The sequence below is a fragment of the Hydra vulgaris genome, chromosome 15 (assembly GCF_038396675.1).
Source record: "Hydra vulgaris chromosome 15, alternate assembly HydraT2T_AEP".
In the NCBI taxonomy this organism is placed as follows: domain Eukaryota; kingdom Metazoa; phylum Cnidaria; class Hydrozoa; order Anthoathecata; family Hydridae; genus Hydra; species Hydra vulgaris.
The window spans coordinates 10208107-10222500 of NC_088934.1; the positions used below are offsets into that span (position 1 = coordinate 10208107).

Genomic DNA, 14394 nt, shown 5'->3' on the forward strand with positions numbered 1-14394 from the left:
AGCATATACTTAATGAAAGTTCAATTAATTGGTGAATGTCTGCAAGAGTAAGTTTAGTTCGAGTTTTTAAGTCATCAATGTCAGCGTTCAATATATCAATAATAACCGGAATTGCTTCGTCAATGGGTATGGATGTATATAAATTGACTAAATCATATGAAACTTGAACTTCGTTAGGACCTATTATCCATTGCTTAGCTTCATTTACAAAACTATTAGAATTCATAAGTCTACTTTTATTTTTGTTCAGAGTCGGTTGAATAATTTTAACAAGATAATCAGATGTTCCATAAGATGGTGTGTTAATTTTTGAAACAACGGGGCGCATTGGGTAATCTTTTTCTGGTTTGTGAGCTTTAATCATTCCGTAAATCCTTGGTGGGTTACAATCTGATGGATATATTCTAAAGTATGTATTTGTGTCTATCTTACCTTCTTTTCTTAATTTGCACAATTGTCTTTGAAATTTAGTAATCAATGTGGATGTTGGATCATAATCAATAATTTTGCTATTTTTTATTTGTTATTCTAATTTGAGAGGTGCATCATTTTGGTTTAATAACGCGAAACCTGTGCCTTTATCGAAAGGGTATATCTTAATATTAGAAATGTTTTTTAATTTGTTTATGGAAAGACGTTGCTGCTTTGTTATATTATCTTTTAATTTTAATTTTAGTGAATTTGTTAAAATTTGTGAACAGTTTTATCGTAGAGTTTCTGCCTGTGTTTGTTTTTTAAGTTTTTCAAGTTGTAAAGCGCAAGTTTCGATATTAGTTATAATATCCATATAAGGAATTTTTTTCTGCAGTGGTAAAAAATTTGGACCTAAACTGAGTAGCTTAGTTGTTGATTTATCCAGAAAAACATTAGTTAAATTGAGTATAACAGGTTTAATAACTTGATTGGGAGGATGAAAAGTATTTTTTATAGTCGGTGTAATTTGTAATTTATAATATTTTTCTTTCATTGCTGTTTTTTTCCTTATATAATGGTAATTTTTTGATTTGTTGATTATACCATTAATTAACTCATAATCGTGTAATCTTACTTTTGTCTGAAAAAATATATTTAATTCATTAATTAATTTCTTACTTGAATATAATCTGTGTTTGGCTTCGTTACGAACATGAATTAGTAGTTTTTTAATGTATTCCTTCAGTATGTTTTTTGCTTTTTTAGTATGGATTGGAGTTTTTACTTTAAACGATTTAGGAGTTATGTTATTGGATAAGCATTTTTGTAGAAAAACGAGTTGATTTTTTGAGTTCGCATTTCGTATCTTCAAATCTTGTAACTTTTTGGTATCATCGTAAATCTTTTTGCCGTAAAAAGTAATAATATAATCTTTGAAAGTCATTTTCTTGTTATACGTTAAAATATGGGTAGAATTCAATAAATACGGCTGCGTATAAACTTTTTTTTAAAAAAATATATATTTTTTAATAATATATAATTATTTCGATATTTCGCTGATCTATCGTGATCAGCGTCATTAGGTATAATAAATAAAATAGCTACAAAGAAATCGTTATAGTAAAAACAAACCGTTAAAAAGATAACACTAAAAAACCAAAATATAATACAAAAACTTTCTCAAATAACTGACGTCAGCAGATATTATTAAAATCTGCTGACGTCAGTAATTTTTCATTATTATTCTTAGTTTTTCTAATAAGGTTTTCTTTTATTAGTCTATAATCAAACAATGTTGTAAGTGTGATGTCATCAAAAAGCTGAAAGAATTTTTTTTTTTAATAATTTTTTTGTATTTAATGCTGAATCAGCATAAAAAGGGTAAATAATTTTTTATTTCAGCCTTTTAAATTAAATTAAGCATTATTTAGCCTTTTTTAACTAATTTTGCTACGTACAAAAAGTTCATTTTTTTGGGATATTTTAAAAACTTGTTGCATAACACTTTTGAAAAATGGTATCGTTTAACAAAATGAAAAAAAGGTTTTGATATTAACTTTCCTTTTTTTAAAATTATAAAATTTTTTTTATCCAACCCTTTATAAAACTACCTTGGATACCAATTGTTGGTCCAAAACTTCGTAAAGAATTTCGAAAACAAAACATAAAGGTTATTTTCACATCAACTCCCAATTTAAAAATTATTTATTGCAACAATAAAACTAAACTACCACTAAACACAAACCCTGGCGTATACCAGCTAAAATGTTCATTTGGTTCGAAATACATTGGTGAAACTAAAAAGAAGGTGATATCGAGATGTATTGAACACCAGAAAAACAGCTTAAAAGAAAAATTGGTCCAGTTCGGGTGCAACCGAACATTCCAAAACATGCCATGGTAAGTTTGAATGATTGCACCCCAAAACATTATCTGTAGCCCCAGAATATTGAACTCGGAAAATCAGAGAGTCACTCGAAATAAGCAAAGCTAGGTTTCGACAGGAGTTAAGAATTGGTGATGTGGTTCTCAATCGGGATGACGGTGATAAACTAAAACCTGAGGGCCATTTTTAATAAAATCTGCTGACGTCAGTTATTTGAAAAAATTATTTGTATTATATTTTGGCTTTTTAGTGTTATCTTTTTAACGGTTTGTTTTTATTATAACAATTTCTGTGTAACTATTTTATTTATTATACCTGATGACGCTGATCACGATAGATCAGCGAATTATCGAAATAATTATATATTATCAAAAAATATATATATACATTTAAAAAAAAGTTTATTCGCAGCCGTATTTATTGAATTCTACCAATATATATATATATATATATATATATATATATATATATATATATATATATATATATATATATATATATATATATATATATATATATATATATATATATATGCTTGCTTATATGAATTAAAATATACCAATTAGAATAAAAACAATACTGAAAAATTAATGATAAAAAAATAATACTGAGAATGTAATGATAAAAAAACAATACTGAGAATTTAATGATCATAGAATTTTTTGAAGTAAAATTGAGTTTTATGTCTAGCTTAAATTCACAATCAACCTATAAATTTTGTTATTCATATCTAAGTGTAAAATTGACATAAAAAAAAAAGTTCTCTTGCCAATTATATATATATATATATATATATATATATATTTGTGATTTTGAGTCTCCCTCTCCTTCTTTTTTTTTTTTCTTCTCTTTCTCTCTCTCTCTCTCTCTCTCTCTCTCTCTCTCTCTCTCTCTCTCTCTCTCTCTCTCTCATATATATATATATATATATATGTATATATATATATATATATACATATATATGTATATATATATATATATATATATATATATATATATATATATATATATATATTTATATATATATAAATATATATATATATATATATATATATATATATATATATATATATATATATATATATATATATATATATATATATATATGTATATATATATAAATTAGTAAAAAACACTTATCAAACTTTATCTTCGACTTGAAGTTTCACCATTGCTGGATCATCAGGAAGAGTTACTAAATCTCAAAAAAAATTCAATTTATAGAAAAAAATATTTTACAGGAAGTTATAAATCATTATAAAAAATTTTTAATTACTATATTTTTTTGTTAACGGGAAGTTACAGAAAGTAATTATGAAATAATTTTCTTTGGAATGGGGAAAGTTTAATTTGTCATTTGTTTTTATAATTTTTTAAGAGGTATTTATTTTCGTGCCTACATTTAGAAATTAATTCAGATTTTTTATTTAATAAATTTTCTTGATTTAAATGAGTAATTATTTCAAATTTTTCTTGCAAAATCAGTAATTATTTCAAATTTTTCTTGCTAATTTGAAATAATTACTCATTTAAATCAAGAAAATTTATTAAATAAAAAATCTGAATTGATTTCTAAATGTAGGCACAAAAATGAATTACCTCTTAAAAAATTATAAAAACAAATGACTAATTTAAACTATCCCCATTCCAAAGAAAATTATTTCATAATTACTTTCTGTAACTTCCCGTTAACAAAAAAATATAGTAATTAAAAATTTTTTATAATAATTTATAACTTCCTGTAAAATATTTTTTTCTATAAATTGAATTTTTTTTGAGATTTAGTAACTCTTCCTGATGAATGGTGAAACTTCAAGTCGAAGATAAAAGTTAGATAAGTGTTTTTTACTAATTTATTATTGCTCTGTTCTTTAAGAACATTGAGCACTCTATTTGTAAAATACACTAACATAATTTACACACACACACACACACACATATATATATATATATATAATATATATATATATATATATATATATATATATAAATATATATATATATATATATATATATATATATAAATATATATATATATATATATATATATATATATATATATATATATATATATATATATATGTATATATATATATATATATATATATATATATATATACATATATATATATATATATATATATATATATATATATATATATATATATATATATATATATATATATATATATATATATATATATATATATATATATATATTGAAATGAATTGAATGAATAAAATGAATTCTAAAAAACTCATGTTTCAGGAAAAAAACTTGACGAATTAGGTTTATTGGAGCAGTTATGAGCAGTCACAGTAAATTAATGAAACTGAGTTGAATGTCAAATACTATGAGAATGAATTTTCGTTGATGGCACAAGAGACGTTAGCTCTTTTGAGCATTTTCTATTATAATACTTATAGAATTCAAAAATAGAAACAACATTACAAAGATGAGATTATTTATTGAGGTTGCTTCAACTACAGATTCAACTATGTTTACAATGCGTTTTTTCACCTTGTCAAATTGAGAAAGAGCTTCATTCAAAGATCTGCCCCATGTATGGCAACAGTTATATATAGAAGGACGGATTTGAGATTTATGAAGCTGAAGAAAAGAGTCGGGAAACAAGTTCTTTGAAACTACGAAAAATAGTGATAAAGCGAGTTATCTTATTTCTTTCAAATAATTATTTGGTTTTATATTATAATACTATTTTAGACTGTTATATTCTAAATAATAATATGCTAATTTAATAGTAGTAGTAGTAGTAGTAGTAGTAGTAGTAGTAGTAGTAGTAGTAGTAGTAGTAGTAGTAGTAGTAGTAGTAGCAGTAGTAGTAGTAGTAGTAGTAGTAGTAGTAGTAGTAGTAGTAGTAGTAGTAGTAGTAGTAGTAGTAGTAGTAGTAGTAGTAGTAGTAGTAGGTAAAGTATGGTTTCAGTTTCGTTTATAAAGTCGTTTTCAGGCTTTTTTATACGCGGATTTATATTCCACGCGATCTTTCAAGCAAGGCCAACAAGCACATTAGAGTTGATAAGTTTTTAGTTTCAAGAAGAATTGATGTTAACAATTGCTTAATTTTACAATAAAAATATAAATAAATATATTTTTTTGTTGGTTGTTTGTGTTTTTCTAAGTTTTTTAGCCTGTTTCCTTTTATTTGAATAAAATAAGACTGTTATTTGTGGACATGTAGGTGTTTATACATAAATTTACGTATATTTCATTATATTTTATATTTCTCTGTATCTATCAGTATATTTTCTCTTTGATAGAAAAAATTATGTTGCAAGTTGTCTAAAGAATGTTGTGTTATTCTTCTTTTTAATGTATCTGAATATATATTTAGATTTTTAAGTTAGTTCTTAATTTGTTTTATCTTTTGCATTACTTTAGACAAAAGTATAGTGACTCACACTGCTAAAAAAATCTGGATTTCAATAAATCCTAAATTAAATTGTTATAGGTTTTTATTTTAAAAGTTGTTATCTTGAATAATAATAAAAATAAATTATTTTATTTTATTGTTTACTAATTTTTAACCTCAATGGTAAACCAGTGGTTAAACTAATGAGTTAACTTGTAGGAGTTTATATATCATATAATCTATAGTAATTGCATTTAATTTTTTTTTTTTAATATATTTCTTTACATAACAAAAGGCATTTTGATGTTGTTTTTTTCCTTTTTGTCTTTTCAATAGTAAAATAAAATTGTTTTATAGATAATAAACCAAGTAAGATTCAACATTATGTTTTTGCTTTTATTATTAAATAATACCTTTGTTACTAGGATTGCAGGGTTTTGTTGATTTTTACTTGAACAATATTATTTACTTCTTGGTAGATATGTTTAACACTTAGTAAATATGTTTAACACTTAGCAAATATGTTTACCACTTCAGACTATTAGTATTTTAATGTTTTTATTTAATTTCTCTTCATTTTTCTTCAATTTTTTTTTGTTGAAAATAATGGCAATTTAACAAAGTTGTTTATTTTGTTCTTATGCTCACTTAAAATAGTTGTAAATAACTTAATAGAAAAGATCATTACTCTTTAAATTCTTTTGCGTTTGTTTGTTACTGCTGCAGTAATGCTATTGTTAATATGTTTATTGATAATAGTGAAATTGAAATGAATGATATTAGGCTTAAATAAGTTATTAGAAGACTTTAAGATAATTGATAGTTTAGTGAAATGATTAAGCTGGCTGAAATTAATTGTCATCAAAATATAAGAAATTCTGTTTAGTAAAAAGAAATTAATTAATAGCTAAATTTGAACATCATGGTTAGACGAGTTGAAAGTAAATATCACATAAATGAAAGAGATAAGGCTAGACAAGACTAATCATTCTCAAAATGTACGAAATGATGCTAGGCAAGAAGAATATATTGTATAGCAAGCAGGGATACTATTCTAGATTATATTTATTTTGGAGAAATGAACCAGATCTGTTAGCATTGCTGTGTTAACAAATTTCTTGATGAAGCACAGTTTTTATGTTGCTATAATAGAAAGGTAGTTTTGCTTACACTTTTACTATTTCTTCAGGCTTTACAAGATTTACAGAAAGTTATGCATATCATAATTCCAATTTTTCAAAATATATTAGACTTTAATATACCTGTCTTTATTTGATTCATTTACTGATGGTGTGGTTTAATCTATAAGTCATAGACCTCCATGTTTTAAAATCTGTGGTCAAGTTTTTTATTTTGTTGGTAGTGTTAGGCCAGATCAAGATGTTTCCCTTCCTGTATATTTCTGACCAACTTGCAGCAGTAAATTTTAGAAAGCAGTAGCATCGCAATTAATTTTCCTTACATAATTTAATGTTTTATTTGCAAACTATAGTTGGTGAAGTTGCAGTTGTTTTTATTGGAGAAGATGGTGTTCCTCTTGCTTCCAGGAAAGTTATGTACCCAAAAGTTCTTTTAGAAGCTATATTGAGTATGTCAACTAACTTTGATCTTATAATTTATTCAATTTTTTCTAGGAGATGGCAGAATTGGTGTGCAACCCTAAACATGCAACAGTGGTTAGAATTTATGTTAAATTATCTCAGTTTTACAATTATGGTCCTTCAATAATAAAAAACTTCTGTTCAATAAACTATGGCAAGAAACTGTCTCAGCAATATGAAGCTGATGCATATGTTAAAATTGAAGAGCAATTTCATTCATAGAAATAACCAAAGCAAACTGAAAACATGCAATGCGATGCCTTACAATCAAAATGTTAGAACAGGAAGTGTTTTAGTTTTCTATTTAATTAGGAAGTCTTAAAAAAAACATTAAAATGCTATGGTTAAAATTAAAAATTAAAAATATAAAGTAATAAAAAGATCTGGTAAACCATATCTTTTTTTTCTTTAATCCGCAACCCAACATAGTGGTGTGTCGTAAAAAAAAGTACACAAGTTTATTTTCAAATATCGTTAATTATTAGTTTATGATAAGTATGTTTTTATATGTAATAAAGTAAATGTTAATAGCTTACAAAACATTATATCTTCAACGTTTATATATGTTTACATTCTTTTTTTTTTATTTTTATGTTTTAAAAGCGGTGTTACTTAGCAGTGTGTAAAGCAAGATTGTTGTTACAGTAGCACAGGAAGTTATTAAAATGTTTAAGTTACATTTTAAAACGTTTTAATACGTTTTTTAGACAACCGAAACACGCTTTGTGCCCACTGGGATCCTTTCAAGTCAAGAGATGTTACTAAGTTTTGGTATTACTTGGCACTATATAGTGCCTGTTGGTCCTAATTTCTGTTAATTATTTTATACTTAAGACACTTTAGAACTAAGACTAAGGATAAATCTTGCTATAATCAGTATCAAATTTTAAATACTCGAACTTGTTAAGCTACATTTTTTTTTTTTTTAGGTTATGGTAAGTTGTCCTTCGCTTTCCTTCTCCGGTGCTTGCTGTTATTAAAAAGAACTAATATCTAAGGTTGCGTGGTCTCTACTAAATGCCCAGACCAATAAAAGCGAGTAAAACTAACAAGATTATATTATATAGATAAGGCTGCCATTGTCCTGATTTTTACGGAGGAGAGAACAACGCTAAACTAATTAAAACTTTTTTTGCGCTCTTCAGCGGAGAAACCGTAACAATAGCAGCCCTATATGTAGATGAATTTGTATTTTATATTTTTCAGATCATATATCAAGTTTAAGTGTTATTTATTTATTACTAACCGTATTACGGGTTGCTTACTGCTAGTATTAAATATTATTTTATATTACTTAATTATTTTATATTATTATGTTTTATTTTATCATATTATTATATAATACTATTTACAGCTTATTTTTCAAGATTTTTACGTTATATACTTTAAAAAGCATATTTATCTAAATTAGCATAATTACTAATATCGATTAAAAATCAATACCATATATTTAAAGTTGCCGAAAGAAACCTTTTTGTAGTTGTATGATAACAAATCATATTCAAAATTTAGATACATAGGTAAGAAATATTGCCATATAACGTTTACAGCAAATTCACCAGGTTCATACACGTAGTTTATTTGAGTTGTGAAATTTAGCTTGTTTCTTAAAAAATAGCCATGTATAAAAAAATTTTTAAATCATTAAATAAGAATTTTTTTTAAATTAAAAATAATATTTACTTAAATAATGAGTTATGTTATACAAAAGTTTAACTTAAAATACTTTATAAATTTTTTACTTGATTAGTTCTCCATTAAACAAAACTCTTATTAAAGGTTTGCAGTGTACGTCGTTTTCTAAAGTTATGATAAGAATAATTTAAATAAGTATATTTTAATTTCTATAGTTCGTAACTTACCTCAGTTTAAGCTAGCATAACTACTTTTGGTCATTTAAGTTAAAAAACTAACTGGACTTAAATAAAAAACTATTCCCTGCAAGCACATAAGGTTATTTCAGCGTTGTGATTTCGTTGATATATGCTTAAAAAATAACGATTTTAACGTCGTTTTAATGTGAGTTCGATGTTAATAATTTAAACGTTAACTCAAACTTTATTTTTAACAACTTTTTTAAATTAAAATGTAGTTGAAAATAAACGCTGATTTAACGATCAAAATTTCAACGTTTTTTTTAAAGTTGAAGTAACGTAGAAATTTAGAAAGTTAAAAATAAACGTATAAAATTTCGATGTTAGTTTAAAGTTTATTTTTAGTTTTTTTTAAAGGTTGAAAATGAATTAAATTTTTCTGACGCAAATGTACTAATAATTCGATGTTAAAATAAAACTTAATATTGCACATAGATTTCTGCAGCGAACAATTCTTCAAAAACTTTTAATAAAAGTATTAATGTAATAAAGTAAAAACATAAAAAGATTTTATGCTATGAAAATATGTGGTACTTAACAAAAATTATAAAAAATCTATAAGATATTGCATTATACACAAGTTTTTTAAAAGTCATTTTACATTGTGTGTTATACTTTACATTGCGAATTTTAGATTAAAATTATAAATTTTTATCTAAAATTTAATAAGAGATGAATATTAAAATCATTTAAAAATGTTTTTATATATATGTAAAATTTACAATCAAATTCTTGTTATAATTATGGATTTATAGTGTAGACCAGTATATTTTGGTTTGTATGGTCAAAAGAAAACGTTGTTAGTGTGAATAAAAATCCATTAAGTTATATAAAGATTGATTTTGCCCATTGCACAGTGGGCCAGATATTAGACATTTGGTCGACAAAATAATTTTGATCTTTATTTTTTTACTTAAACCCATTATATGTTCAAATAACCACTTTTTATTAAGATATATTTACTTTTATTATAAATTTTAGTTAAATTGTTGCCAATACTAAAAATTATTTCACAAACTTTATAAAACTTTAAAAACGCAGATTTAAATTTTTTTTAATTTCAAATCATATAACTTCTTAAAATTGTGTAACTGAATAACTAATTCTTCTGGTGGAATAAACTTAAAATAAAAATCATGCGACAAACTTTAAAAATAAAAATGCGCACTTACTTCGGAAAAAATGAAAAATTTATCACTAGATTTAAAACTTTATAATCAATATTATTATATAATCGATTTGAAATGTATAAATAACTATATAGGAATAAATAAAAAATATAGGAACAAACAAAAAGTATAAATAAGTGAATAGATTTAAAACTCTATTAGTGATATTATTACATGTTCACAATGTTTTGAATAAGTCTGGAGTTTATTTATCATCTCTTTATATAATAATGTATTATTTTTATTTTTAATATATTGGCCGCAGATTCTGGGTGAATGATATTGCAAAGTTTTTGTTATTATAAAGTTTACTGTGTTCTAAAGGTATAATACAAATAATCAACAGGCACTCTTCATTCGTCACGATTTTTACTTTAACTTACCTGTTTGTAAACACTATATTCTGTTGCACCATCAAAACCAGCTTTGCATATAAAAGTTTGTTTAGTTAGTTCCTTAGCATTTTGATTAGCACAGTAGTTTGTTTATCTCATAGCATTTTAAGAGTGTGGTCATAGCATTTTAAGAGTGTGAGTTTAAGATCTGTTTGAATGTTCTTGGGATAGCATTTAGCTTTTGAAGATCTTATACCATTATATAAAAGATATGAGGCAGCTATTTTTTGAGCACTATTTCTTAGAAGCTGGTTTGATGATTTTGATATATCATCATTAATAGTTAATGATAAAGATTCATCAGGTGAATATTTCTAAGCAGGTTAAATGGGGTTTTTATTTCAAATATCAGAAATTTTTGTGCCAGTTTCGTACTTAAACTCACTTCTTAGTTTTATTTTTATTGCATGAAGTAGTTTATGGCTAAATAAAATATTACTAACATTCTTAGGTTTATTCTTTTTGTTCTGTTACAAGCTTTTCAAAAGAGTTACATGGTTTCCCAACTTCATTAAATGATGATGTAGCATTTAATGTACCGTAGGTGTATTGAAAATCTTAAGCAAGCCAATTTTCATTACTTCTCTCAAAATGAGTATTTTAATTGTTTGCAGCTATTAACTTTTAATAATATAATTTTATAAAGTTTTTCGCTCAGAATATTCTAGTTTAATATCTGCAGAAACTAGAACAGTTAATTTCAATGAAAAGATTGGTATATTATTACGAACTAGTTTATTTTGTTGTTAGAGTCCATAAATGTTACCAAATTTTATTTATTACTAAAAAAAAAAAAAAATTGTTTAGTAAACAGTGCAATACGTATTGAATTAAATAACAAACAAAATAACAAGTATTTTTAATTACAAGAAATAAAAGTTGATTTCAAGCAAATAACATAAGTTATAAGTCATTGCTTTAAAATGTTAAAAAAAAACCCAAAAGGGGAATTTAGGGGCAATGTATTTAGTTCAAATCGGTTGTATACATATTACATTTACAAGTTCAAGTATTTAACATAGGTTCTCGTAGGTTCCCAAAATTACATGGCACTTTTTTTACAAAATAAAAGTAATAAATGTTAAAAATTCACCTCGTTATTTTAAAGCCAGATTATAAGTGTTTTGAAAATACTGATCTTTACTTTAGATTTTTTTTCAAAAAGCTTTACTGTTAAATATTTAAAATATATAAACTAATTCCGTAAGCATATAAAATTTTAAAAGTTACTGTTCATTATAGCTATGTATAAAAAAAAAAAATTCACGCTTTTTTTAAAAACAAAAAGTTTTTCATACATTAAACATAAAACTGCAACTAATTTTTGTAGCTTTAAAAGATACTATTATACTCAAAACAATTTTCAAAACTTTAAATTAGAGTATTACAAATATGTTTTAATATATGTTTTCAATATATCAAATATTTATTTTTTAGGTTTTGTCCACGGCCTGGCCCCACATATATATATATATATATATATATATATATATATATATATATATATATATATATATATATATATATATATATATATATATATATATATATATATATATATATATATATATATATATATATATATATTTTAGTTTGGTTTGTTTGTTTTGGTATGTTTTATTTTAGTTTGATTAGATAATAAAAACTTATAAGATTTTTATTGTTTTTAGTACAAGTATTCCAGTATAAAGTATAACACATAAATAAAATGAAAAGCAATATATAACAGCTTCTACTTTTTATAGATACAATTTTTTTTAGAAAGTCTACAAACTCGATACCGACTCAAAAATGTATATATGAGGGATTCATCAAGAAAATTTTTAAAAAATAGATGCGTTAAAACATTGGTCTAGAGCATTTGAGTATTATCTTAAGGACTATTCCTCAAGACTTTACCAAGCTAAAAATACCGACAAATATTGTGTTTCTTGATGATTGTGAGATAATAAGTTAATGCCCAAAAATATGAATCAACACTACAAGTTTTACAATCTGTTTACATCAAACCATTATATTGAGTTTGTACACGACATCTTTAAGTAACACGTAAACATTACTTTCTAACATTATTGTTTTGCAATAGCAATTTAAAATTTAACAACAAAATTGTAAATCAAGTTTTGAATCCGTGTTAACATCAGGTAAAGTAAGAACATATATAATCTGGTTTGCAGGCGTTAAGATAACTCCAATGCAAGTTAGTATTTCTCTTTACTTTTTTTTAAATATTTTTCTGGATTATTAAACAAACAAAAGATAGCTTTTGCAATAGAATAGAACAAAGATTTAAAGCTTTAGTTAAAAAAAAAAAAAATTGACTAGTTAAGGTAGCTTCGATATCATAGGAGCTAAAATATGTAACTGAGTCAGCTTTAAATGTATCAACTTTGTTATGTCATGTGCATATAATATTTAGCCAAAGAAAAGGGACAGTCAATGAAGATCTCTAATGAACAAAAAGATTTTTGTTTCCTAATATACTGTTAATGTCAAGCTGTTTAACTTTAATGCAGTTGAAATAAAATGAAACAAATAAAACACTTTTTGGATATAAAATGCATATGTAATTATATAAACATTATAAAAGTAACAATTAGTGTAAATTATGACTATTTTTACTAAACTTTTTCTACTCTGCGATAATACTCATATGTCTTGGAGATGTCAATATTGTATAATTTATAACACAACTTTTTGCTAATAATACGTTTACACATAATTTAATCTTAAACCATCAAGTTGCTTAAACGAAAAGTTGTTAAGTAATTTTAATAACATAACTTAGTATAAACAGCCTTTTCCCTAAGTACCTTATTTCTTTTTTTATCCATTTTTAGCTTTTTTGAGGTCGGTTATTAAGAAACTTTAGCTATAATTTGAGCATTCTGTTAGCAACTTTTAATAAATTTTTCTTTTTTTATGTGTTTCCTGAATAAATCACTTAAAAACCTCTTCTCTAAATGATTCATCAACACCTTACAATATCAAGACTATATAAACATCACTCCTACTCTTTTTAGATTTTATTTAGTTAGATATTGCTTCATTAGGAGACCGTTGGCATTACTCAAAATCAAAACACAGTACCTAAAAGATCTGCAATTCGTTTCATGTATATTACAAGTATCATAACACACAAGCTGTTATTTTTCAATATGTAATACAAACTCAAAAGTTTTTAACCAATTGATAGTTATGTATATATATATTTCAAGTTATATTTTTTTATAAACATTTGAAGTTATTACTTGACATCCAAGGTATGGTTCATTAATGTTTAGTACAAACTTAAGTGACAGTTGTTTGCTCAAGTTTCCCTCTAAATGAGTTTTAGCTTATTTTAATAAAGATAATAAATTTTTATTTTTAAAACAAAACAAAGCTAATAAGTATTTAGCAAATACATTTAGAACCATTGTAAAGGAAATTTTTATTATTTTCAAAGTTGATAAATATTTAGTTGAAATCGTTTTTTGTAATAATTTTTTAGATAATTTTTGTAAATAAAAAGTGCAGCACAATTTGAGGCAGTTTCTGCTGTTTAGAAGGTGGATTATTTAGTTTGTTAAGAAGAGCTCAATTAGTATTTTAATTAGCTTTTTAGTATTTTATTTAGCTATATATATATGTATATATATATATATATATATATATATATATATATATATATATATATATATAT

At 24.2% G+C, this 14394-nt stretch overlaps 1 protein-coding gene across 1 annotated transcript; it reads right to left on the minus strand.

The window, feature by feature from the left end:
- Positions 1-703: 703 nt before the first annotated feature.
- On the minus strand, positions 704-1357 carry LOC136091746 (uncharacterized). Its single transcript, XM_065819455.1, has one exon. The coding sequence runs from the start codon at positions 1355-1357 to the stop codon at positions 704-706; it is 654 nt and encodes a 217-aa protein (XP_065675527.1).
- Between the last annotated feature and the right edge of the window lie 13037 nt (positions 1358-14394).

Bases quoted from the DNA above. Each gene is read 5' to 3' on its own strand.
- LOC136091746 (XM_065819455.1), bottom strand. From the start codon at position 1,357: ATGACTTTCAAAGATTATATTATTACTTTTTACGGCAAAAAGATTTAC.